The sequence below is a fragment of the Pristiophorus japonicus genome, chromosome 13, assembly GCF_044704955.1.
Source record: "Pristiophorus japonicus isolate sPriJap1 chromosome 13, sPriJap1.hap1, whole genome shotgun sequence".
NCBI lineage: Eukaryota > Metazoa > Chordata > Chondrichthyes > Pristiophoridae > Pristiophorus > Pristiophorus japonicus.
Window position 1 is genome coordinate 153,880,706 of NC_091989.1, and position 22,433 is coordinate 153,903,138.

Below are 22,433 nucleotides of genomic sequence, written 5' to 3' on the forward strand. Positions count from 1 at the left end.
TTCTCTGTTTGCTGCCCGTTAACCAATCCGCTATCCATGCTAATACATCCCACGAGCCTTTAACGTGTGTAATAACCTTTTATGTGGCACCTTATCGAATGTCTTTTGGAAATCCAATATATACTACATCCATTGGTCCCCTTTATCTACCTTGCTAGTTACATCCTCAAAGAACTCTAATAAATTTGTCAAAAACTATTTCCTTTTCATAAAACCATGTTGACTCTGCCTAATCATGTTATGATTTTCTAAGTGTGCTGATACCACTTCCTTAACAATGGATTTCAGTATTTTCCTGATGACTGATGTCAGGCTAACTGGCTGTAGTTCCCTGTTTTCTCTCTCCCTCTTCTTGAATATCTGTGTTCCACTTGCTATCTTCCAATCCATTAGGACCATTCTAGAATCTAGAGAATTTTGGAATATCAAAATCAATGCATCCACAATCTCTGCAGCCACCTCTTTTAGAACCCTAGGATGTAGGCCATCAGGTCCAGGGGATTTGTTGGCTTTAGTCCCATTAGTTTCTCTCGTACTTTTTCACTACTTATATTAATTACATTAAGTTCCTCACCCTCGTTAGACCCTTGGTTCCCCACCATTTTAGGTATGCCTGTTGCATCTTCTACAGTGAAGACAGATACAAAATATTTGTTTAACATTTCTGCCATTTCCTTATTCCCCATAGTAATTTCTCCTGTCTCAGCCCCTAAGGGACCAATGTTTACTTTTGCTACTCTCTTCCTTTTTACATACTTGTAGAAGCTCTTACAATCTGTTTTTATATTTCTTGCTAGTTTTCTCTCAATCTATTTTTTTCCCTTTTATCAACTTTTTAATCATTCTTTGCTTGTTTCTGAAACTCGCAATCCTCCGGCTTACTACTATTCTTCGCAACATTATAAGCTGCTTCTTTCCATCTTATGCTATCCTTAACTGTCTCATTACACAAAACAAGATCTAAAATAGACTGTTCCCTGGTTGGGTCCATAACGTATTGTTCTAGGAAACTGTCCCGAATGCATTCCATGAACTCATCTTCCAGGCTACCTTTGCCAATTTGATTTGTCCAGTCTACATGAAGATTAAAATCCCTCACGATTGTTGCATTACCTTTGTTACAAGCTCCTACTATTGCTTGATTAATATTCTGTCTAACGGTATAGCTACTGTTAGGGGGCCCACCAGTGTTTTCTGCCCCTTGTTATTCCTTATCTCCACCCATACTGATTCTACTTCCTGATCTTCCGAGTCGAGATCCTTTCTCTCTCCTGTCCTTATGTCATCCTTTATTATCAGGGCTACCCCCCTCCTTTTCCATTTTGCCTGTCTTTTCAAAACGCCAAGAACCCTGGAATATTTAGTTCCCAACCTTGATCACCTTGCAACCACATCTCTGTAATGGCTGTTAGATCAAATCCATTTATCTCAATTTGTGCCACTAGTTTGTCTATCTTGTTACGAATGCTTCGTGTATTCAGATGAAGAGCCTTTAATTTAATTTTTTTACCATTATTCCCTGCTTTGACCTTATTCTTTGCTGTACTGCTACCGTTAAACTCTGTCCCTTCCTGTCACACTCAGCTTATTTTTACCCAAATCACTACACTGCTCTATTGCATTGATCTTCCTCTTTAGAATTCTAAATTCCCTTCATCTGACACCCCCCCCCCCAGTCCCCTCCACCCTCCCATTTTTTAGTTTAAAGCCCTATCTACAGCCCAAATTATTCAATTCTCCAGGACACTGGTCCCAGCCTGGTTTAAGTGGAGCCCGTCCCGACGGAACAGCTCCCACTTTCCCCAGTACTGGTGCCAGTGCCCAATGAGTTGAAACCCCTTCTTCCCACATCACTCTTTGAGCCATGCATTTAACACTCTGATCTGTTTGACCCAATGCCAATTTGCGCATGGCTCAGATAGTAATCCAGAGATTATTACCCTTGAGGTTCTGCTTGTTAATTTAGACCCTAGCTTCTCAAACTCCCACAACCCCATTCTTAGTTCTACCTATGTCATTGGTTCCTACATGGACCACGACAACTGGATCCTCCCCCTCCCACTCCAAGTTCTTCTCCAGCCACGAGGAGATATCCTTAACCCTGGTGGCAACGCAACCTCCGGAGCTCCCTGTCGCATTGAACCCTGACCTACATTGGCACCTGGTTAAGCAATGCCTCGATTTAAAAATTCTCATCCTTGTTTTCAAATCCATCCATTGCGTCGTCCCTCCCTATCTCTGTAATCTCCTCCAGCCCCACAGCCCTCCAAGATACCTGTGCTCCTCTAATTCTGGCCTATTCAGCATCCTCAATTTCACCTGCTCCACCGAGCCTTCAGCGGCTAAGACCCTAAGCTCTGGAATTCCCTCCTTAAATCTCTCCGCGCCTCTACACCTCTTTCTTTCTGCCAAAGAAGGCCTGTTCTTCGTCTTCTAGTTTTACTCCTGTATCCATGAGCAATGCCATGAAGATCCCTTAGTCATCATTAATTCTTCAAAATTGATTTTTCTATAAAAAGAGTCCTTATGCCAAGACTTCTTAAATTAAAACAATTCTGAAAGCTGAAGGAGTTGGTTCTGGAAGAGGGAGATCTGCCTTTCTTCTCTTGTTTTTCCTCTTGTTTTTTCTCTCAGGGACATGGGTAAGCTCTTCCTCTTCTGGGGTAGGTTTCTGGAACACCATTTTTGTTCTAACAGTTGTACAAGACTATCCATAAGTAGTTTACACCCCTTGTGATCAGTTAGTTTACATTTTAAGTTGTGTAGCCCAACATTTACCAACACTGCAGTAGAATGTATTTCGTGCTGTCAGCATGTCTCCTGTTAGTCTAGGAGGTGGAAAATTTCAAATGTGCAGCCCTTTTTGACAAGCTAAAATAACTAATCTATTTACAAATTAAAAAATTACAGTAGCAAATATATGGCCAATTAATATATAGCACAAAAAGGTGTAAAAAGATTGAGAAATAATCCCTTTCAAGCTTCAGGCTTTCTCCAAGTACAAATCTACAGTCCAACAAAGCTGCTTTCAGCTTTTCTTACCATTTCTTGAAATGAAACTGGTTCTCAAGATGAAATCGATGAGTCTTCTCTTCTCCCTAGGTATTGCATGTGCCCCCAGATTTCTTCGCATTAAACAGATATTGGCTACTATGCCAGAACAGCTAAATGCTAAAAGATGTTTGTATTTTATACATTCAATTCCTTTGAAAACTGATCAAATTAAAAGGCACTAATTTTCCTAATAAATCACAATAGCAGAGATAATGCTGCTATTAGAAGATAAATTCACAATAGTCTCATATTGCAATTTTCTATCCACCCATTTAAAATAAGCATTGAAAAGAAGTTCATATGGATTGTTAATGAGAAGCTAAACATAGATTGCCTTAGATTGCAATCTGTTTTCACACTTCCATATCAACTGGCTGTTTTCAGCAGGCTTCAAAGGAAGTTGCTTAAGATGGAGTGGTTGTGCCCCTTTCAGGTAAGAAAAAAAGTCTGCTGGCTACTAGTGATTTTATTTGCGTAAACCAGTACAAGTTTTACAAAAGTAACATATTGCAGATGTTGGAAATCTGAAATAAAGCAGAAACTGCTGGGAATATTCAGCAGGTCAGGCAGCATCTGTGGATAGAGAAACAAAGTTAATGTTTCAGATTGATGACCTTTTATCAGAACTTGAAAAAGTTACAGATGTAACAGGTTTTAAACAGGTATAGAAGTAAGGAATGGGGGGAGAGGAGATGATGCAAGAGAAAAGTGGATCGTAATGGGACAAGTTTAAAAAAAAACATAAGTAGGAGTAGGCCATTCGGTCCCTCGAGCCTGCTCTGCCATTCAATAAAATCATGGCTGATCTTCTACCTCAACTCCACTTGCCTGCACTATTCCCAAATCCCTTGATTCCCTTAATATCCAAAAATCTATTGATCTCTGTCTTGAATATATTCGACGACTGAGCATCCACAGCTCTCTGAGGTAGAGAATTATAAAAATTCACCACCTCTTGAGTGAAGAAATTTCTCCTCATCTCAGTCCTAAATGACCGACCCCTTATTCTGAGACTGTGACCCCTGGTTCTCGACTCCCCAGCCAGGGGAAACATCCTCCCTGCATCTACCCTCTCAAGCCCCTTAAGAATTTTGTATGTTTCAATGAATTCACCTCTCATTCTTCTAAACTGTAAAGAATATTGGCCTTCTCTACTCAATCTCTCCTCATAGGACAATCCCCCATCCCAGGAATCAGTCTGGTGAACCTTCGTTGCACTCCTTCTTTAAGGAGACAAAAATTGTACACAATACTCGGTGTGGTCTCACCAGGGCCCTATATAATTGCAGTAAGACATCTTTACTCTTGTACTCAAATCCTCTTGTAATAAAGGCCAACATACCATTTGCTTTCTTAATTGCTTGCTGTAGCTGCATGTTAACTTTCAGTGATGGATCTAGAGGAGGTGTAAATGGCAAAAGCAGAATCATTACCAACAGTTGCTATCTGGAAAAAATGGGGGCAGTGGTAATGATCTGAAATTGTTGAACTCGATGTTGAGTCCGGAAGGCTGTAAAGTGCATAACCGAAAGATGAGGCGCTGTTCCTCGAGCTTCCATTGAGCCTCATTCGAACAGAGAGGTCAGACTGGGAGTGGGCAACCGGAAGCGCGGGGTCACGCTTGAACAGAGGTGTTCCACAAAACAATCACCCAATCTGCATTTGTTCTCCCCAATGTAGAGGAGCCCACCTTGTGCGCAGTGAATACAGTATACTAAATTCAAAGAAGCACAAGTAAATCGCTGCTTCACTTAGAAAGGCGTGTTTGGGGCCCTGGATGGTGGGAAGGGAGGAGGTAAAAGGGCAGGTGCTGCATGGGAAGGTGCCGTGGGAAGGGATGGGGTGTTGGAAGAGTGGACCAGGGTGTCGTGGAGGGAACAGCTCCTTCGGAATGCTGAAAGAGGAGGGAAGATGTGTTTGATGATGGCATCATGCTGGAAGTGCTGGAAATGGAAAAGGATGATCCGTTGAATGTGGAGGCTGATTGGGTGGAAGGTGAGGACAGGGGGAACCCTATTGTAGTTCTGGGAGGGAGGGGAAAGGCGTAAGCAGAAGTGCCAGAAGTGGGACAGACACATTCCAAGGCCCAGTCAGTCACGCTGGAGGGGAAGCCTCGGTTGAGGAAACGGGAAGACATATTGGAAGCACTGGTATGGAAGGTGCTATCGTCCGAACAGATGCAATGGAGACTGAGAAACTGCGAGAATGGAATAGAGTCCTTGCAGGAAGCCGGTGGGAAGAAGTGTAGTCAAGATATCCATGAGAGTCGGTGAGCTTGTAGTAGATAATTGATTGACAGCCTGTTCTCCGAAATGGAGATGGAGAAGTCAGGGAAAGGGTCAGAGATGGACCATCTGAAGGCAAAGGAAGGGTGGAAATTGGAAGCAAAGTTCATGAAATTTTCCAGTTCGGGGTGAAAGCAGGAAATGGCACCGATATAGTCATCATTGACCCAGAAAAAAGAGATGAGGGTGGGGATTTGTGTTTTACAATGCTGTTTGTGGACCTTTCTCTTTCAAAATCTGACAGTGATCATCTTAACACTGGGAGAAGTCCTACTTTGCCTTTTTTCTGGCACCTTCCCAATCCACTTCAGATAATTCAGGGACAGAGGTAAACCTTTCCTCCCCAATAGCCATAGTGAATTAGCCCCTTTCCCAAAACTTTTGTCAGTTTCATAGCGGAAAGTCATACTTCACACTCACACTTTTATAGAATTTACAGCACAGAAATGGGCATTCAGCCCAACAGGTATATTCCAGTGTTTATGCTCCGCACGAGCCTCCTCCCACCATACTTCATCTTGCCTATCAAGATATTCTTCTATTCCTTTCTCCTTCATGTACTGGCATAGCTTCCCCACACATTGCCAATTAGATTTGCAATCTATTTTAATGCTCAAGGTTTTTTTCTTACTGTAATTTTTCTTTCTTGGTCCACTAAACACACACAACTACTTAGTCACTCAATTACAACTGCTTATTGGACAGAACATCAAACACCTTGACTTTTGTTACATAAACCTTTCACGTAAAAAGAATTCTTGTCATATATTTGTTTTTTACTAGCAGCTGTGTATCCATTGCATTGCTTTTGTATATGCATGCTACTTGTTGAATAAACTACAAGGTTTAAAGTGTATTTAAACTGGCTCATTGGCTAAAACTGAAATATTCAAGGATAACGTTACCAAACTACTAATGGTGGCTTAATTCAGGAGCAGATTTTCTTTAGTTTAAAAAAAGCAAAACCCTTGCAGTCAGACTCAGGTGAATTTATAATGGGGAACAAAGAAATGGCAGACCAATTGAACAAATACTTTGGTTCTGTCTTCACGGAAGGAAGACACAAATAATCTTCTGGATGCACTAGGGGACCGAGGGTCTAGTGAGAAGGAGGAACTGAAGGATATCCTTATTAGGCGGGAAATTGTGTTGGGGAAATTGATGGGATTGAAGGCCGATAAATCCCCGGGGCCTGATTATCTGCATCCCAGAGTACTTTAGGAAGTGGCCCTAGAAATAGTGGATGCATTGGTGATCGTTTTCCAACAGTCTATCGACCTGGATCAGTTCCGATGGACTGGAGGGTTGCTAATGTAACGGCAATTTTTTAAAAAGGAGGGAGAGAGAAAACGGGTAATTATAGACCAGTTAACCTGACTTCGGTGGTGGGGAAAATGTTGGAATCAATTATTAAGGATGAAATAGCAGCGCATTTGGAAAGCAGTGACAAGATCGGTCCAAGTCAGCATGGATTTATGAAAGAGAAATCATACTTGACAAATCTTCTGGAATTTTTTGAGGATGTAACTAGTAGAGTGGATGTGGTGTATTTGGACTTTCAAAAGGCCTTTGACAAGGTCCCACATAAGAGAATGGTGTGCAAAATCAAAGCACATGATATTGGGGGTAATGTGCTGGCGTGGATAGAGAATTGGTTGGCAAACAGGAAGCAGAGTCGGGATAAACGGGTCCTTTTCGGAGTGAGAGGCAGTGACTCGTGGAGTGCCGCAGGGCTCAGTGCTGGGACCCCAGCTCTTCACAATATACATTAATGATTTGGATGAAGGAATTGAGAGTAATATCTCCAATTTTGCAGATGACACTAAACTGGGTGGCGGTGTGAGCTGTGAGGAGGACGCTAAGAGACTGCAGGGTGTCTTGGACAGGTTAGGTGAGTGGGCAAATGCATGGCAGATGCAGTATAATGTGGATAAATGTGAGGTTATCCACTTTGGTGGCAAAAACAGGAAGGCAGAATATTATCTGAATGGCGGCAGATTAGGAAAACGGGAGGTGTAACGAGACCTGGGTGTCATTGTTCATCAGTCATTGAAAGTTGGCATGCAGGTACAGCAGGCGGTCAAGAAGGCAAATGGCATGTTGGCCTTCATAGCTAGAGGATTTTGAGTATAGGAGCAGGGAGGTCTTACTGCAGTTGTACAGGGCCTTGGTGAGGCCTCACCTGGAATATTGTGTTCAGTTTTGGTCTCCTAATCTGAGGAAGGACATTCTTGCTATTGAGGGAGTGCAGCGAAGGTTCACCAGACTGATTCCAGGGATAGCTGGACTGACATATGAGGAGAGACTGGATCAACTGGGCCTTTATACACTGGAGTTTAGAAGGATGAGAGGGAATCTCATAGAAACATATAGGATTCTGACAGGACTGGACAGGTTAGATGCGGGAAAATGTTCCCGATGTTGGGGAAGTCCAGAACCAGGGGACACAGTCTTAGGATAAGGGGTAGGCCATTTAGGACTGAGATGAGGAGATACTTCTTCATTCAGAGTTGTTAACCTGTGGAATTCCCTGCCGCAGAGAGTTGTTGATGCCAGTTCATTGGATATATTCAAGAGGGAGTTAGATATGGCCCTTACGGCTAAAGGGATCAAGGGGTATGGAGAGAAAGCAGGAAAAAGGGGTACTGAGGGAATGATCATGATCAGCCATGATCTTATTGAATGGTGGTGCAGGCTCGAAGGGCCAAATGGCCTACTCCTGCACCTATTTTCTATGTTTCTATATTTTCATGAATGGTAGATGAATTGTGGTTTTAGATGCAGCCTTCAGAACACCACAAATGGCCAATGTTTTATATTCAGAGGCATACGTTGAGATTGTTTAGGTGTCCTGGTTGAACCTATTGCACTCTGCGTCAGTAATGTCAGCCAGATTTGTGCTCAGTCAAAATCTTTATGGCCAGAAATTCTCCTAAACTGTACTTCAGATTTCTGGTTTAAACTGAAGCAGTTGACAAGTGTGTGAAACACTTTTGTTTAACTGACTATTGCCTCTTGAACTACTTAGTCATTTATTTGATCAGTTTTACTTTGTGAACTGAACAGTTGATATGTTGACACTGGTAATTTTTCTGCTTTTGTTGTATAGGGGGATGAAAATAAGACATCGGTGAGGGATCGGTTTAATGCCCGGCAGTTTATCTCATGGCTGCAGGATGTAGATGATAAATATGATAGAATGAAGGTAACTGTTTTTATTATGTCTGATATATTATGATTTTAGAAATAACTAAAAATGGTACCTCCAATACGAGAACACTTGAATCTCAGCAAGCCTATCTAATTTCAAATACTAATCTTCACTGATGACTTTACTTTTCCATCTTTAATTATTGCTGATCAAATTACTGGTTCGACCCATAAACATATTCTGTTAAAGGGAATGGTAGAGGCATTAATGCTCCTAACACAATTGGAAGACAAATATTTCTCACCTTAATGGAAAAATAGAACATTATCTGGGCGCTTTTAAGGCTCGAAATTAACTTTTGAAATTATAATTTGATAAACTGGGGCTGAAGTTCATTGAACAAAAAAATCAATTCCATTCAATTGGGATTCTTGAGATTTGAAGGCAATGACAATCTGAACAAGCAGTACTGCAGAAATATGCTACTGTTTCACATGTTTTTTTGTTTTATTGATCATGGTTCTTTGAATTTCCTTTGAAGATTGCTATTTTGGTATTGATTGCAGTGTGAAAATTTGCATCACTATAATACATTATGGGTTCTATTTTCGGCACGATTGTGCGCCGTTTTTTGGTGTCCAAATGTTTTTTGCTGTGATTCACTTTCCAACTTTCGCCAACGTTTGGATGCCAGTGCCGACCATGTGCGCCAGTTTAAACATTTTGGCGCAGACACGAGTCAAAACGGGATCAGGCGCAGTTTTTGTGGAATTAATCGATTTTGGGTCCAAAAGCCCCGCAAAAAAAACACATGTTAACTTAAGGAATCGACGCAGCGCACAAGAGGACAGGAGCGAAGCAATAAGAATACACAATAAAATACTTTTGTTTTCCACCGGGAACTCTTTTTGAAGCAAGGGAAGAAGATTTCTGGGTCGAAAGAACTGCTCCCCGCTGCAATCCGGGGCTGAAAGGACTGCACACCCACCCCCCCAAGCTGGACCCACTGCAAACCCGGGCCGAATGGCCCCCGCCCACTCAGTCCCGCTCTCCCGCGAGTTGAAGTTCGGGAGCGGGCGGTCCTGCAGGGGCCTGGGATTGCAGTGGGTCCACTGGGGGAGCAGTTCTTCGGGGGCCCGGGATTGGAGAGGGCACAGCGGAAGGGAGAGGTCTTTCGGGATCCCGGGATTGGAGTGGGTCTCACGGGGGAGCGGGCGGAAAAGAGAGGTCCTTCGGGGGCCCGGGATTGGAGAGGGTTCAGCGGGGGGAGAGGTCCTTCAGGGGCCCGGGATTGGAGCAGGTCCAGTAGGGGGAGAGCTCCATGGCGGGCCTGGGATTGGAGCAGGTTCAGCGGATTTCACTTTTTAAATGCTGGATTGTATGGTATAGAAATGAGCAGGTTATCATTTTGGTTTTGATGTACAGAATACAGCAGTGAACAACTGCTAATGATGTCTATGTCTTGGTAAAGTTGTCTTACGATCGCCAATCCCTCAGTGTGAATGTCATTATGAATCAAAGACCGGAGTGGACTTCAGCTTGCTTCAGCGTCTCTGGTTGCCCTGACAACTTCAGCTTTTCGCGCATGTCCAGAGAGTTTTTAGCGCACGCTTGAAGCTCTGCCACAGACTAACTTCGGAGAGCGCTGTGCCAAATTCAAATAATTCTTTGGTAAAAGTCCCGATTTTTTTTTTTCTCGGCACAAACGGGCACACAGAAATCGACCGTACGTCCTCCTGGGCGCCAAAAATCCCTACATAATTTCTTTTATCCCCGCCAATGTGTGATTCACATCAACTTTTTAAGTGCTGTAGTTACAAAAGAGAAATTATGCTTAAAAATAAATGGGGCTTTTTAAAAAAAAAAACAATTGATTAAGGGAACTGTTATTTTCACAAGACTTCAATCACATCAGAAATCCATTAAAACACTTGTCAGATACATAGTTCAGAAGGATCATTTTGGAATTAAGAATTCTAAACCGCTATAAACTAACTTTGTTTTATTTTGTTCGACAGTGAGGTTGAAGGCAGAAAGGGCATACATTTTAAAACTGACAGATTATGGAAAACAAACCCAAGTTGTGTTGGGCCACGTAAACAGCATTTCAGTTAATTTGTGATTAGTTCTTTTTAAGTAATCCGCCACTATACTAGTTGTGTATTTTGTTTGTTTTTTTAAGTCCTGGTGAAGAGCACTTGGTCATTTTTTCTTTAATTGTTGCAATCGGGGGATGGGGGGGGAGAGTGGTGGAGGTGGGGGGGCAGAGAAACCCAGGGTGGGGGACAGGAGGGGCCACATTGCAGCAGAGGTCTGGGGGGGCGAAGAGTGTTGGAGGGGCAGGCCTGGGGGCTCTGCCTCGGTGCGGGGAGTGTTCGGAGTGGGGTGGACAGGTTGACTGCTGATGGCAGTTGGCGTCACGGGGGCATGGCTCCGGGGTGGCTGGGGCTCGACATCCGGGGGTGTTTGGCAATTGGGAAGGATTCTGACGGGACAGGGCGGGTTGGGTGCAGGGCGAGTGTTCCCGGTGTTGGGTGGGTCCGGAGCCGGGGGGCGGGGGCACGCTCTTGGGATGGGGTGTGGGCTGTTTGGGGCTGGGATTGGGAGAGACTTCTTCACCCGGGGAGTTGTTGGCCTGTGGTGTTTCCTGCCACGGAGAATTGTTGATGCCAGTTCATTGGATGTGTTTGGGAGGGAGTTGGATGTGGTCCTTGCAGCTGGAGGGGACGTGGGGCGGGGGGAGGTGCTGGGATGGGTGATCAGCCATGATCTTGTTGAATGGCGGTGCAGGCTCGAAGGACCAAATGGCCTACTCCTGCACCTATTTTCTATGTTTCTATGTTAATCCATGATTCTTGACTGATCCAAACATCGTGTCCAGTCCTGAACTGGATGATGTGTTTTCTGATAAATTTTATGTCATCAAACAGTTCCAAAAATGAAAACAAATTGATACATACAAATTGGCTGTCTATTCTGTGTTCTAACAAAGTAACTCAGTTCAATGATGATGCCTGTTAACTTATTTCTGCCTGCCTTTCTTTAATTATAATACATTTTGAGAGATTGTTTATAGTCAAGAATTCTGAAAGTTGGACAAGTGCTTTTTGTGTTGGACCCCATGTATCGCTGACATGACTTTAAAGGCAGCTTTGTCAAAGCTAATGACTGATGAACAACGAGGAAATGTTAGCTGTTTTCAGTCATAAATTTGAGAAACATATTTGCATTTGTCAGGGCTACATTCACATTCTATGTAAAATTTGTGATCTACACACAAAAATTAAGGTAAGGTTTCAATATCGATCAATGATTGGAAAGACCAGAGTTTCAACCAGTGATTTTGGGAACACTTTTATTAAGATGTTGCATTAAAACCCACAAATGGAAGGGAGTAGCATGTAATGCATTACTTGTTGAAGCACTAATACACAGCATGAACTGTGAGGATGCACAATGAAGTCTGAAGTATCTCTCCAAGATGAAAGGAAAAATCATATATAAAGCTGTTATTAGTGAATCACTATGGTATGCCTCCTTGCAGCTAGCCAAAGAGGCCAGGCAGGTAGTTTTGGGAACAGACCTCCCACCCTTACCAGAGCAAAAATGTAAAACTCACCACGACTTGAAATATGTTGGAAGAAAGCTGAAAGGGTATATGCTTCCTTGGAGAGTGAATATCCTCCTCAAAAAGAACTTCTTTAAAAAAAAACCCACACAGCTATTGTTATTGAATGATGGATTCAAATGTGATGCCAAATTATTGCAGCCTATTATAACCAAAATTCTATTTTGAAATAAGTGAGAGGATAGAGGTAAATTCATGTTGCAGAGAAACATTTCCTTACCAATTTCTTGAAATAATATACTTCTCTTTTTCTTGATAGACATGTTTGTTAATGCGACAGCAACATGAGGCAGCTGCATTGAATGCAGTCCAGCGAATGGAATGGCAGCTAAAAGTGCAAGAGCTGGACCCAGCCGGACATAAGTCCCTGTGTGTCAGTGAGGTCCCTTCCTTCTACGTGCCAATGGTTGATGTGAATGATGACTTTGTGCTTCTGCCGGCATGACTGTGTTAACACATGGTTGATGACCATTTGTGGCACAAAGTGGGATACTTCCCAAAGGAACATTAGTTCAAGTTTTTTTCTTTAAAATCCTTAAGTGCTGCTTGCTAATGATTCCCTGTTTCATGAGGAGGAAGCATCATTTAAACTATATTGCACTTTTCACAGATTTTAGATATCACTTCTGCAGGGAAGAAGGATGTCAAGACAGGTCAGTGGTTCAGATGAAATGAAACTTAAGCAATTACAGCCTGCACACTAAACTGGCAGGCCAAAAGTTGTATACCCACGTTGAAGTGCAGAACAGTAGCAAATTGTGCTAGCTGCCATACCAGTGACCTTGATCACATACTTTTTCGCAGGAGAGAGGTAATGACCATTTAGTAACTTATGCTGACATTCATAGTCATTTCAGCTTCACTTTAAAGAACTGTTGGGAAAAGGAGTAGCAGTATTGCAATATCTGTTTATTACCAGACAAGTTGTATTGGTTGACTGACCAAATTTGTACAGTGTGGTCAGATTTAAATTTCATTCATCAAAGCTAACAGGTCACAAGTCAGAAAGTCATGATCTTTAAGTGCATTGTGAATTAAGTTATAGATTTAAAGCAGGTAAGATATTGGAGTTTGCAGTCACAATCATTTCATTTTAAAAAGGAAAACAAAAGTGTAGCCTCTTAAGTCATCTCGTAACTGTCCATATGCCCTTTGCATGCACTCAAGTCCACAATTGGTCATGTGACACTAGTTCTACTTGTTGGCTGCAATTCTGTTACTGCTGCGAACAAAAGTGACTCAAGGCAAGGAACCCTGTTGAAGCAGTTTAATGGTAAGGCCACTGAGTATGTTTTATTTCTTTTTCCCCTTTAATTCTTGGGCATTCATTGCTTCTCTAGCAGGAGCATCACTTGACACTACAGAGCCAATACTAAACAGTTAAAAAAATATATATCCCTTAAATGCTGTACAGTTTTTATATACATTAACCAGTGTACTATGATGGCAATGGCTGCCTTTAAATAATTTATTTTGCCACACATTACTGCACAGTTGTAAATAACTCCTCATACTGTAATATCACTCTTCAGAGCTAAGTGTAAAAAAGAAAAAATCCTCCGTATGTACAGTTTTTTTTAGATGGCACTTTCATTTCAGTTTGAAAAATGGGCCAAAAAATTGAAATGCTCATTGTTTTACTGCTAAATATTTGGAAAGTCACATCTTTGCAATGGAATAGATTTTTGTTACGGCTGCAACAAAGTTCATTTGGTTATTCAAAATTTTTACACTAAGTTGCTAGTGTGGAGTAGCTCCTTCAACTTTTTATTATTGAACTGTGTGGTTTCTGTTAGATGTTTACATGTTTACATAAAGGTAAAACTACTGCACAGTAACTTTAAAAGGAAGCACTGATTCTGATTCAACAGATACAAATTAGTTTGAGGACAAATGCCACATTAGTCACCGAGTGTAACATACGCATTGGGTATTTGAAATGTTGTTTCTGCCTTCGTGAGGTAGGCAACATCTGATTATATGCATACCCAACAGCAAATTTGTTACTCAATAATAGACCATTTACATTTTTATTTTCTACAATTTAAGGAAGAGGTTGAGTAATCAGGAGGATACCGATCCTTGCTAAAATGTTATGTCCAGAACTACGGAATATTGTGCTTTTGCACAAGTTTTATTAATGAATCGTTATATCACAAAGAAGGAGCATTATTTCAAAAAAGTAGTTCCTGTGTACAAAACTCTTAGTAAAGAAGCATAAGCATTTCTAAAAGACATGGTGTATATCCCTTTGCCTGCTTACACAGACTGGAATTCAAACATTAGAATTAGGCACAATTTAGCACACCTGATGACAAAACAATTTCTTCGCATCTTTGGATTTCAGTGGAGACAATATCTCCTGACTCGGCAAGTGATTTGTTGTCACTCAGATCTACTGAGAAACCTGCATTTTTAACAGTCTGAATTTTTAATGTAAAATTACAGTACCCAGGCAATAAATCTAATTACACATACAAATGCAAACTGGTAAACGGCAAGTTCAAGACTGAGGTCAAAAAGCACTTTGTAGTGCAGAGAGTGGTCAATACCTTAAATGATCCTATGGGTAGCGTAGTGGAAGCAAAATCCCTGGAGGAGCTAGATGGGCTGAACGGCTTTTTTCATCTGTATTTGCCTGTGATCTTTAAGTGTATAAATATGCAGGATTTGTCAAAGTATATTGTGCTGTACCAAATCACTTGCCCTACTAACAGATTTGTAATGGACTATATATTTTTTTCTAATCTCATTGAGTCCACACTTAAAAATGCTTGTCTGTTAGCTCATTTATGAGCCACCAGATGTCGGTTCTGTTTTACAATGAAGCTGAACATTGAAGGTGAAAGTTAAGAGGAAATCATGTATCTAATATACAATTTGAAGAATAGCCTAATGTTGTTCACCCCATAAGTGCTGGACAGCTGTGTAAAGTAGAAGAGCAACGAGCAAATATCTGTGTGTCCTCCAGTAAGTAGACCACTGCTGCTACTGCAACTGTTATTCAATAGCTTTTGGCTGTTTTATTACAGTGGCATATTAATTATAATAACCTTAATTTTTAAATAAGTGAGCTAACATTATAATCAGTGGGTTCATGATGACTATTTTAAAATTGCTGCAAAACTCTACTAAGACACCAGTTATCCTTCAAATATTTAAATCTAAACATACATTTTTAAATCAGTGAGAATGACTGACTTAAAATTTCAAGACCTATCAATTATTTTCAGTTATTCGGAGTAAAATCGTGAAAGGCAAATAACTGAAACATTGTTACCTACTGTATTTCATTAATGTTTGCAGATCACTGCAGTTTATCCTCTTATCCAATTTTGCAGCAGATGCAATCCTGAAAGATGTCCACATTGTGGTGATGTGCAGAAATAGTATAAGGCCAACCTTGTTTTCCAAATATTATGGAACTGGTATTTCTGTCAAAAACCTTTACATTAATGGAAAGACTGAGAAGTGTGCTGTGGAAGTTGGCTTTTTGGTAGTACAGTATTGTAAATCCAACCTTTTTAGGTTTACTTAAGGGCATTATCTTAATTCTTAAAATGAAAATAGTACTATTATGTGTTTTGAACTACCTGATTACTATGATGGCTCATTGGTAATATTAAACATTTTTTTAGCATACATACATATGCAGAATGTCCTTCAGTTCGTGCCTGGAAATAACTGAAATTTTATCTGGGTAATTATTGAGTAGAAAAATGAATATAAAAGTTCAGCAAAAGAAATATTTCTGATTGTTTACACTAACCTCTGAGTGTCCAATTCCTGTTCTGTACTGTACTTTGATTAGTTGTACTTTTTTCTTTTTGGAGAGTAAATGTATTGTAAATCAGGCACATGTTATCTCTGTGATGTTAGCATTGTGCATTATGTACCATTTTTAGCAACTGGATTCCTTGAACGTAGGGCTCAAACAGTAGAGCTGACGCATCCATATTTAAATACTAACACAGATGAATGATACTCAACAGACTGATTTACTAAAATATCTTTATAGTAATGGGATACAGTGCGACTGAATTACGTGTTTGCTAAACTCCAGTTAGTCTGTGATATTTCTTTAATTTCTGTGGCTTCCCCTCTTTTCCCCCCCGCCCCTCCCACTTACCCAGAAAATTCACCTGTCTGAATGCAAAATTTCCTGGTTGTGGACCAGTCGACTGGTTATTCTTCGACATATAGGCCCAGATTTTGTGGTGTCATTACCCCTCTGAAACTGACCATAACTTCAGGGTTTTAGCACTTGCGTATCTAAACACGGAAATCCTGAAGTTGCCATCAGTCATTCACTGCTCTGACATTGGCTGCCCCAATAGCCAGCAATCAGTGGAACTGACACAATTTTTAGCTTTTCCACGCTATTATCATTATTAAATACCCCATTAAATGTTAGAATAAGTGTAACTTAGGATTTAACAATGTATTGACTGCTTAACAACCTTTCTGGCCCTAAAAACTCTTTTTTTTTATATTTGTGGAATGTCAAAGTTCTCCATTATGATAATTACAATTTAAAAAATATATATATTTTTTCAGTTTGTTCATAACATTTCAGCTTCTACCATAACCCCGTATGTATGTCCCAATCTTTATTTCGCTCGCTAACATGTTTAAAATGTGCAGATAATCAGTGCTTTTCATTTCCTGGCTTGCTGTTGTGAGAATTATTCAATGTGATTGGTTGCTGAGACAGCTTGATGACATCACTGCTGCACTATGCTACGAATCCTAAAGTTTTCACCAGAGATAGAGATCTCTGTGGGCAGCTTTCTTCGACGTCAGTGACGATTGCCATCGCATCGCTGCTGACTGCAAATTATGGGTCATTATTTAATTTGGCATGGGTAGTTTTATATTTCCATCTGCAATTTAGTACTACCCCTTTTCCAGATGATTTCTTTTTTGAGGAGTTAGGTAGGTCAATTCTTAAGGATGTAAGATTTAGCAGTTTTATAGTGCCCAAAATATCTCTCTCTCTCTTTGCACCATGTCCATTACACACTCCCATTTCTTTAAGATTCTATCCCTCTCAGCCTGGCTAAGAACTGACAAGTTACATGAATCTGCCGAGTTGATTCAGGTGACAGTTTTTACTTTTGCACAAACCTGTGATGGCTGCAGCATAAGATATGCTGGTCCACCATTTTTGTGATGCTTTAATGTTCCTTCCTCTATGGTTATTTATGCAAACTCAACTTTCATAATGTTTTTTTCCCTCACCTTGGATGTTTAACTAAAGTGTACTGTATTCCATTTCGATATTATCTAAAAATTGTGGCATTCTTAAATCTGCAGTCTTGCACGTCATTGATCTGTGACTATCTAGCATCAGATATTGCATGTAATGTCACATTGCTTGTATGGAATGTATGTCACTATCACATTAATGTATTTAATGTTGGGCACGGAATGAGAATGATACAAGATAACAATGAGTAATGACAATTAGAAACCTCTTATGCTAATTACAAAAATTGTTTGAGCCCTACTTTATCTCAAAAAAAAATTATATCTGTTCATAAAGCATGGAAAATTGTTCCTAGCAGAGATGTGCAAAAAGCTTGTATTTCCTGTCATGGTCACTCAGTTTTGAACTATGGTTCTCTGTCACGGTACTGCCCTGACCTAGTTTCCTAATACAAAAGACAATACATGTATTTAAAAGCATCCTATTAGTTTACTATTAAAAATAATGCTTGTTCATGGTGAAAGGTAAAATTAAAAACACCACTATTAGATCTTAATAGGACTAGACTGATATGTTGAATTATTTTCTTTATTTACTACCTATCATTAGCTTGCCCTCATGATATACTGTTTAACCTTAAATGAAAATACATGTCTCATCTGATGTTGTGAATTCTTGCCCTTAACTGCAATCTCATTTTTTAAACTGCTTTTGACATGTAAATACACAACAAACATGCAAACTTTTGCTGTGTTTTATTGCTGAATCTTTCAAGCATGTTTTCTTTCCCATTATTCTTGTAGTTGCATAAGTTTCCGTAATCAACTGCAGAGCAGCAGAATGTAATTCTCCTCTGTTGCAGGAGGACTGGCACAGTCAGAGTTTGATATAAAAGCAGAACTAAGGTGGAAAGAATTTATGTTAGTCTTGTGTTAACCATCTCTGTGTGGTTCCTGATTACATCTTTTGGGGTTAAATGGATCATTGTCGAAAAAGTTGTTAACCTTTCATGATATTGCAAAACTGCTAATTTTGTCTGTATTTATATGAAGAGCTTACTTAGATTTTGTACATGTGTGGATTGCAGAGCCATATGTGTGTGTATCCTTTGAAACAACTGGTTTCCAAACCAGCTAATGTCACTGAGCTGTTAATGTCAGCCACTGAAGATGGCCAGATGGCTGTCGGAATATATTTTTGCTTAGCCTCTCAAAGATGGGACTTGGTTCCAAACTTAAAGAACACTACTAGAGTACTGGGAAATTTTAAAAAGCCCAGCACTGTGTCAATTACCCAGTCTAAAATTTTACAGTGACCAACAATGATAGTCCAAAAATTTTGCACACCTCTAATTAATAGGGCGATGAACCTATTATTTTTTCTTTTTCTGACACCTGTGGTATGTGGATTGAAGTCTCAGATGTGTAAATGTTCTTGCATCTGTATGGGACACTGTACATAGCTGTAAATAACACATAGGTTCACACCCTCCTCTTTGTAATAGTAAACTGTGTAGAATGTGTTTTTTTAAAAAAAACAGTGGCAAACATGCCATCGGTGATGTAACGATGTAATTTTTTGTACAATGTAGGTTAATTGTGTACATATTGTTTGGCAGTGCGCCGCTGCAGTACTGTCACTAGCTGTATGAGTTCCTGCAAAACAAATGTTATTTTCTACAGTTGCATGTACAGAGAGAAGAGAGATGCTGTTGTCCCTCAAAAATTATGTTCGTAAATAAATGAAAAGAAATCATTTTGTGTTTGACTATTTTCTTTCTTTAAATCTGCTGTGCCCAAACTGTTCACTAAACATACTCCTTTATTTTAAATCCATTGTGTCCTCATCTTCTCTGTTTATGAAACATTTATGAAACAATAATTCAAAATAATTGAATGCATCTTGGAGTTTCCAATCTACAGGCTTTCCTTTGTTATAAATCTGAAAATGTTGCTTGGCGGACTCTACTATTAAGTTTTTTTTTGAACTTGGTGCTACAGGGCACACATCCCTTTTATTGATAATCAGAATTGAGTCTTGTATATGTAATCTATGCTTCAAAGTCAGGTGCTGGAAATCAAAATTATAAAATAAATGAGGTTGTAAAAGGTACTATATAAATGCAAGTTCTTTTATTATAGCTGTAATTTTCCAGCTATCAGTGGATCACTTCTACCAAACTAAAATGTTGAAAAATTACCACTGCTGGAGCATTCCTCTTTAAAATGGAAGCATGGTTTCTAGTAGCAGTATGTACAAGTTGGCATAGATCAAGAAAAGTTGAACTCTTGATTATCTGGTGGAAGGCATTAGTAGGAAACATTGCAGTTGCTCTTTGATGCTGCTGATGTTACAGATCTGAGTTTTGGTTGGAGGTGATTTTTTTTTGAAAAAGCAAATTTTATTTTGGTCCACAGCATATTCTTCAGAATGAATGAATTTTTTCTACACTATATTGAAGACTGGTTGAAGAGTTTGCAAAGGGAAATGCTGATTTTTTTTTTTTATAACTAGTCAAAATTGTTAGAAAATGTTTAGCAGAGTTCACATCCTGCAATCACATTGATAGTAAGTATAACTGTGGTGGGGAGAAAGTTATTTAACTTTTTTTGTTTTGGAGAAGTGGGTGTCATTGGCACATTGATTGTCCATCCTCCGTTGTCCTGAGAAAGTCATGCTGAGGTTTATTTTCTTCAGGAAATTCCAACATTTTGATTTGATGAAGGAATGGGAACCAGAGATGATAGCACCATTGAAAGTTGGGGAGATGGCTCACTTTTTGTTTGTAATTATAACCAACAAGATTTTTAAAAACTTAATTTTTTTAAATAGCAAATTAGACACATCAAACTCAAGCTCTTAAATTAGATTTAATTCCTTCCAGTACTTTCTCAATTGTATAATGTATATTTGTTTTTGAGAGTACTAGATAATACTGGTATTTCCATAAATACTCGTTATATTTGCATTTTTTTCCTATGACTGCAGCGCAAGACTTGCGGACCAGGTGCCATTAATGCAGATCCTGCATAATACAAAAAAACCCTCGACCCTTTTATATTATCCAGGCTGGGTGTTGGGTGAGTGTATTGCATGCACATAGTGGCCATGATAAATTGGCCAATGCATATGCACAGTGTAATTGCACCATGACATTAATTAATGTGCACAAAACCTCTAGCACGCTAAATTGAATTACATGATAATGTCACTGCAACAATGGAATAGATGGCATCCTGCCATAATGTGACAAGGCATGCGTGTTCTGAAATCACACTGCTTTTAGTGGTCAGAGTTTGACCACTGGTCAGCACTAAGACCCAGTTCACAAAAAAGGCGTTCCCGGAGATTTGAGCTTTGGTTGCTGAAAGATCAATATAAATGCAACGTTCGCCTCTCTGCTATTCACTGCTAGATCACAACTCTTAATTTATGCCATCAAATAAGTAAAATGGACCATGCTAGCTGTCCCTTTCCCACCCCTCACCTAAAAGATTCAATTTCCAGGCTAACGAGGTACTTTTTCATTGCCACTGGTACAGGGAAAGTTGCTTTTATCCCCGTTATCCTTTGTCAAGAGAGCGGAATGACCAACTCAACTATGGCCAGTCTGCCAGAAGAAATGAGTGCTGTGAGGATAATTATTTCATTCTGGGCACTTTTCTTCTGAACTTACTCAAAAATTGGCTGTCATTAAATGTTAAATATATGGAGAGGGAGGAAAATTAGAACTATACATGAATGAATTGCTGCATAATCTGCCATTATAGCAATGAACATCTGTAAACTGCAATGTATTTGTTACACCTCATTACAGTATTAAACTACTTGATAGAGATAATCTGAGTGGGACTAAAGTATGGGATGGTTGATGAGCAATGGCAGACATTTAAGGAGATATTTCATAACTCACAACAATAATATATCCCAATGAGAAGGAAAGACTAAGAGAAGGGATAACCATCCGTGGCTAACTAAGGAAATAAGGGAGGTATCAAATTGAAAACAAAGGCATACAATGTGGCCAAGACTAGTGGGAGGCCAGAGGATTGGGAAATTTTTAAAAGCCAACAAAGAACGATTAAAAAAAGGGAAGATAGATTATCAAAGTAAACTAGCATGAAATATAAAAACAGTAAGAGATTCTACAGGTACATAAAAAGAAAAAGAGTGGCTAAAGTAAATGTTGGTCCCCTGGAGGACGAAACTGGGGAATTAATAATGGAGAACAGGGAAATGGCAGAGACATTTAACAGATATCTTGTATTGGTCTTCATGGTAGAAGACACTTAAAGCATCCCAATAGTGATAATCAAGGGGCTATAGGGAGGGAGGAACTTAATACTATCACTAATGAAGTAGTACTAGGTAAAATAATGGGACTCGAGGTGGTTAAGTCCCCTGGACCTGATGGCTTACATCCTAGGGTCTTAAGAGAAGTGGCAGCAGAGAAAGTGGATGCATTGGTTGTAATCTACCAAAATTCCCTGGATTCTGGGGCAGTCCCAGCAGATTGGAAAATTGCAAATGTAACGCCCCTATTTTTTTAAAAAAGAGTCGGCAGACAAAAAGCAGGAAACTATAGACCAGTTAGCCTAACATCTGTGGTTGGGAAAATGCTGGAGTCCATTATTAAGGAAGCAGTAGCGGGACATTTGGAAAAGCATGATTCAATCAAGCAGAGTCACTGGTTTTATGAAAGAGAAATCATGTTTGACAAATTTGCTGGAGTTCTTTGAGAATGTAACGAGCAGGGTGGATAAGGGGGAACCAGTGGATGTAGTGTATTTGGATTTCCAGAAGGCATTCGATAAGGTGCCACATAAAGAGGTTATTGCACAAGATAAAAGCTCACTGGGTTGGAGGTAATATATTAGCATGGATAGAGGATTGGCTAACTAACAGAAAACAGAGAGTCGGAATAAATGCGTCATTTCCCGGTTGGCAAATAGTGAGGTGCCACAGGGATCTGTCTGGGTCCTCAACTATTTACAATCTATATTAATGACTTGGATGAAGGGACCGAGTATAAAGTAGCTAAATTTGCTGATGATACAAAGATAGACGGGAAAGCAAATTGTGAGGAGGACACACAAAATCTGCAAA

General features: G+C 39.9%; 1 protein-coding gene across 4 annotated transcripts in view; it reads left to right on the forward strand.

Annotated features, from left to right (window-relative positions):
* The window catches only part of ankrd11 (ankyrin repeat domain 11), a 273,694-nt gene extending 254,612 nt beyond the window's left edge, over positions 1 to 19,082 (forward strand). For all 4 annotated transcript variants that reach the window (XM_070898151.1, XM_070898150.1, XM_070898152.1 and 1 more), the window contains 2 exons: positions 8,449 to 8,544; positions 12,378 to 19,082. In XM_070898151.1, coding sequence (XP_070754252.1) covers positions 8,449 to 8,544; positions 12,378 to 12,563 — 282 coding nt within the window. In that variant the 3' untranslated portion in view covers positions 12,564 to 19,082. The remainder of the gene's footprint in view (positions 1 to 8,448; positions 8,545 to 12,377) is intronic.
* Positions 19,083 to 22,433: the final 3,351 nt, after the last annotated feature.